The sequence below is a fragment of the Sinocyclocheilus grahami genome, unplaced genomic scaffold (assembly GCF_001515645.1).
Source record: "Sinocyclocheilus grahami isolate Dianchi unplaced genomic scaffold, SAMN03320097.WGS_v1.1 scaffold3071.1, whole genome shotgun sequence".
Classification (NCBI taxonomy): Eukaryota; Metazoa; Chordata; class Actinopteri; order Cypriniformes; family Cyprinidae; genus Sinocyclocheilus; species Sinocyclocheilus grahami.
In genome coordinates this window covers 19,443-25,212 of record NW_015508240.1, presented here as the reverse complement: position 1 = coordinate 25,212, position 5,770 = coordinate 19,443, and the positions used below count along the sequence as shown (strand labels likewise).

The 5,770-nt window shown below is 34.2% G+C and overlaps 1 protein-coding gene across 1 annotated transcript in view; it reads right to left on the bottom strand.

Annotated features, from left to right (window-relative positions):
* Window positions 1-1,145: 1,145 nt before the first annotated feature.
* LOC107575975 (myosin-6-like) overlaps window positions 1,146-5,770 on the bottom strand; it is an 8,938-nt gene continuing 4,313 nt past the window's right edge. Inside the window, exons 2-4 of the mRNA XM_016262270.1 lie at window positions 3,199-3,303; window positions 1,376-1,462; window positions 1,146-1,295 (exon numbers count right to left, since the gene is read on the bottom strand). Coding sequence (XP_016117756.1) covers window positions 1,146-1,295; window positions 1,376-1,462; window positions 3,199-3,303 — 342 coding nt within the window. The remainder of the gene's footprint in view (window positions 1,296-1,375; window positions 1,463-3,198; window positions 3,304-5,770) is intronic.

The window sequence follows — 5,770 nt, the reverse complement described above, 5'->3', positions numbered from 1 at the left end:
TTTTTTTTGCCAGTGGCAACTGCAGTAAATAGTCACAATTACCTCTTTTTAGGTGGAAACAGGCTTCCGTTTCAAGAAAGAGTGAAATCTTCAAAACTGTTGGTCAAGATTCATTTTCAATATCATACAGTATGTCTTCAAATCAACAATTAACAAACAGGTGATGCCTCTATCAGAAAGCTGATTGGCTATTTAAACTGAAAGGCGGAGCTTCCGTTCATACATACGCCATATTGAGCAGTTTTTTCTTCTCCTCCTCTTCCACATACTATCTCTGCTTTTAACCCTTTCACCATCACTCAAATAAATAAAAAAGAAGACATTTTCTGGTTTTCTTTTTCCTTCTAATTGGGGCCTCTATGAAACAGCTGGTTTTGCTTTCTACAGAATATACGCCATTCTGCACACTAACAAGCCTGAACAGCTCTAGGAGCCTGGAGGCCTTTAACTCATCAAAGCTGAGATAGCGGCGCTCCAAGCACATATCATGTTATAGACAAGAGCCGTCCAAACATCTGTTTTGCTGCTTTATCTTCTCCATTTTTAAAGCTTTTCTTGGAGACATCAACGGCTTCAAGAGATCATTCATTTTAGTTATTATAACATTATTATATGGAGTCCCTAACATTTTTGACAGCGAAACCATTTTGAGGTAAAATATTTACTTGAAGTCCCCCACACATATGATTATTTATTATATTATTTATAGATTATTATATTATTTTAATCGTTTAACAACACATTCACATGCTATATAATGAATATTGCTCTTATCTGCTAAGCTAACGTTGATTAATGGTCACATGACATGCAGCTAAACAAATAAAATATTCAAAAAATAAAATATTTAATAAACAATATATATAGAAAATGAATACAAATGAAATACAAATAAATATTTAATAACATTTTCATGTAATTTGATTGCAACTGACATTTTTATGATTTAATTAATTATTAGATTTTCAACTCACACACCGCTTACAATCACAGTTTCTAGTTTATTTGTTTAATTCCGGACTAAACAAAGAAAAAAAGGGACACGTAAGCCAATAGAACAAATGCTTCAGAAGTAAATTACATAACTGTGATTCATCTGTGAAATGCAGTTAATTTATCATCATTTGCATTTGTGAAACATCTCCTCACCTCCTGATCATCTCCTCCAGACTGGCCCTCATCTTGCCCATCTCTGTCTGGTTGTCCATAGTGTTCCTACCGTCTCCCTCCAGCCTCCGCCTGCTCTTCTCCAAATCCATCCTCTGTTTCCTCTCCTGCTCCAACAGATACTCCAGCTAGGAGAACATCAAGCAGATCGGTGTGATATCTATATCTATCCGTGGCCCGGACCACAGTGATCTGCTGATCTACTCACATCCTCTGCCTGCAGCTTCAGCTTGGCTTTCTCTTTGGTCAGGAGGTTCACCTTCTCTTCCTCGCACTGTAAGTCCTCGATGGCCTGCTGCAAAAATAAAACACAGATGTGAGGGTCTGTCGAGCAGATGCGGCGTAGACTTCCAGCCAAGAACGGCTCACATCTGACCGGGAAGCTTTCATTCGGCCGATCACAGAGAAAGCTTGATGGCTTAATCAAATCAGACCCTGAAAGGCACATTCATTCTGGTCTAAAGTGAAGTAAGCTCAAATGTAAAGCACACTACACCATCACACCAACACTATGCTCCTTGAACGAAGAGCTCACATATCTGGAGTTGGTTCTTGATGAAGGTCGTAAATCACAGAGATGAGCTGCTACTGTTGGACATCTGGCTTACGTTACTGCACACCGATCATAGAGTTTTATGGAGCACAAAAGAGATGGTGAGAGGAAAATAAGACACTTCTTGACTTTCTAAGGTGAGCTAAACCGTGATCTGAGGTGCTCTGCATCTACATCAAGACAGATTACTTAGAAAGGAACTGCTTCCAAATAAGCTTAAATTGCTTGGTTAATGACAAATAAAAATGTCCACAGAAACAAACAAACAAAAAAATGATAAAAACACACCAAGTTGGAAATCTACTCTTTGGATTTGAAAAATGATACTATATTTAAGAAAAGTCTCAATTCAATGACTCTAAAAGTAATAAAATATTTTCCTCACACCATGAATATCACTACTTTCAAAACTCTTTTAAATATATATATTTTTTCAAAGTTATTATTATTATTATTAACAATTCATAAATATCATTAGGTTTTTTAGGGGTTGTACCACATGACAATTTACAACTTGAACTAATCTTGGCTTCACGTAAAAGGTCAAATTATTTGATATTTCTAGGATAACATTTCTTGTTTTATAGTTTCTCACCCATGTTGGTCACATTTCATGAGAGATTACAGATATGAAACTGCTTTAATGCTTTTTTAATATTAATGCCAATGAAATTTTTTAATGAAAAAGACTTTTAGAGGCCTTTTTCTTCATGATATCAGGACAATTGTATTACCCTAATATGTCTGTCCTCATGCCCACAAAAATATCCAAATTAACTTCAACTCATAAATTAAAAAATGGTTATCACAAAGAAGTATATGTATGTATGTATTACATTTTAATGTATTTCTGAATTAAATAATAAATGCGAGCATCACAACACTGATGCATTAAAACAGATTTCTTACAACAAAAGTATTTAAAGTATTTAAGAACATTTATTCCAAATTATTGCACATTACCATCTTTTCAACCGGGTCAAAACCACATGAATAATTCATCAATTTTATGACATGTAAAACACTTATCAATTACTAGTGCCGTGTTAGAGTCAAACGCCATGTTTTGATTGGTAATCAAGATTTCCAAGCAGTTCACTGCTGCAACTCATTATAAACCATTTCGCAGAAAATATTTTTCATTATTTAAGAAACAATCACAGCAGTGACCTGAACCCTTAAAGTTATTTTCCAGATTAAAGTCGGAAATGGCCTGTTGTGCCAGAGGGATGAACGCTAACCTGTTAACGACCTCCAACTTGTCTTCCAGATGGGTCTGTCCCATGTAAAAGAGCAGGCTGTGTTGATTGCATTAGTTACCTCGCCTCATGACCGACCTTTACACTGCAGTATCCTTGGAAAACACTGGTCAAAACTGTCCAACATATGTCTAAGGCTACTGTTCTGAGTGATGGATTCTGGAACATGAACAAATACACGCAGAGAATGTGATTCCATGTCATTTCAGCAGCCCTCACCTGGCTCAACTCCACCAGGTGCTCCTTTTCTTTCTGCAGTTTGTGAACCAGCTCGTTCTTCTGGGTGAGATCTTCAGAGAGCTTCCTCAATGCAGAGTCTGAGGACTAGAGAGAGTTCGGGTGCATCCGATTTAGGAATATTTGTAAGTATAAACCTTTGCAATTATGAAAAATATTTCCAAATACGGCCAAGCCTCAATTGCGAGAAATTAAGTTGCAATTACGAAATATAAAGTTGCAATTACGAAATATAAAGTTGCAGTTATGAGAAATAGTCATAATCAAGGGAAATAAAGTTGCAATTACTAGAAATAAAGTTGCATTTACAAGAAAAAGTCGCAGTTTCAAGAAAAGGTCACAATATCAAAAAAAGTTGCAATCACAAGGAATAGTCACAATTACAAGGCATAGTAGCAATTACAAGAAATAAAATCCCAATATGAGAATTAAAGTCACAATTATGAGAAAAAGATGCAATCAGAAGGAATAGTCACAATTACAAGAAATACAGTCATGATATGGGTAAATAAAGTCACAATTATAAGAAATAAAGTTGCAATCAAAATTAATTTGTCACAGTTACAAAAAACAAAGCCCCAATATGAGAAAAAAAGTCACAATTGCAAGAAATAAAATCGTAATTGTGTGTAAAGGTTGCAATTAAGGGAAACAGTCACAATTATGAGAAATAATGTTTCAATTATGAGAAATAGTCATAATTACAAGAAATAAAGGCCCAATATGAGAAAAAGTCACAATTACAAGAAATAAAGGTGTAATTATGAGAAAAAAAAGTCACAATTAAGTTTAATAGTCACAATTATGAGAAAAAGTTGCAATTAAGGGAAAGTCACAATTATGAGAAATAATGTTTCAATTATGAGAGAAAGTCATAATTACAAGAAATAAAGTCCCAATATGAGAAAAAAGTCACAATTACAAGAAATAAAGACATAATTGTCGCAATTAAGGGAAACAGTCACAATTATGAGAAATAATGTTGCAATTGCAAGAAATAGTCACAATTACGAAACAAAATTGCAATCATGAAAAATAAAGTTTAAATTACAAGAAATAAAATTTGAATTGGAAAAGTGAAGTTACGAGTATAAGTTACGAGCAATAACGAGAGCAGTAATTTTGTTAGAAAAAGTAACTTATACTGACTTTGTATGTGGCAGATGTGATTTGTTTCAACAATGACATGAGGGACTAATGGAGCACACGTGTGTGTGCGTGTGTGTGTGTGTGTTTGGGCCTGTTGGAGCTTTGAGAAGCAGATCTAGACCAGAAGTGTAGAGAGGTTCCTCAAATACCTTTATCCTGATACCACAGCTGTCATTGTTCCTCTGAACTCAAACAGACATAAACTAGAACTATGAGCAGACAAATAACCCCACACATCTGCACTTACTGTAAATTGTTAAGAGATGAGACAAAAATATAATTGGAATAATTATGGACTACGTGCTGTAATTGAAAGGCAGCACACCTAGCTTGAATTAGAAGTCAGCACAGCTTTATGCAGTGCAGTTAAGGTAACAATTATTGCCATCAGGACACAACGCCTATGGAACTGACTATATTTTTGAATATATTTTTACAGTTTTTCTTTTTAATTTAGAAAAGAAAGCTGAATGTAATGCTCTTAAGACTTGAGTTGAGGTCACACATGAAGTCACCCACAGTTTTTCTATGGCAACAACTCCAAACCATTTCCACTTGAAGTGTAAAACAAGCCGTGCAAGCCTGTTCTTGTGTATGTCAACGTTAGCGGCAGGATTTGACACATTTTTCCATGGATAGTATGTCACTCAAACGCTTGCCAAAGATCCTGACAACAACTGCCAGAACAACTATCACCAAATTTAATTTTCATGTCAAATTTCAAATGTATATTGTTAGATAAAGTGAAAGAAGTGAAAGTCTCAACATCAGAAATAAATTTGAAATTACAAGAAATATTGTCACAAATATTTACAATTCCGATAAACAAAGTTTCAACTATGAGAAATAAATCATAATTATGAGACAATGTTGCAATAGTAAGAAATAGTTGCAATTACAGAAAAATAAAGTGGCAACTTTAGAAATGAAGTCGCAATTACTGGAAATAAAGTTGCAATTATGAAAAATAACTTGAAATAGAGAAACAGAGTTGCATTTATAAGAACTAAAGTCGCAATAACAGGAAATAAAGTAACAAGAACTAGAAATAGAAAGTCGCAATTATGAAAAATAAAATTGCAATTATGGGAAATAAAGTCGCAATTATTAGAAACAGTCACAATTATTAGAAGTAAAGGTGCAAATACTATAAATACAGTTGCAATCCATGATAATAATAAAGCAATTACGAGAAAAAGTTGCAATCATGACAAATAGTGCCAATAAAATGCCAACATGAGAAATAAAGTCACAATTATGGGAAATAAAGTTGCAGTTCAGATAAATAAAGTTGCAGTTATTTCTTATCTTCAGTTATTTCTTTTCTTTATTCTCTGCATACATTTCTGCCATATGCAATTTAACTGACAGTCACCACTGATAAGCTACTACTAAATATATTGTA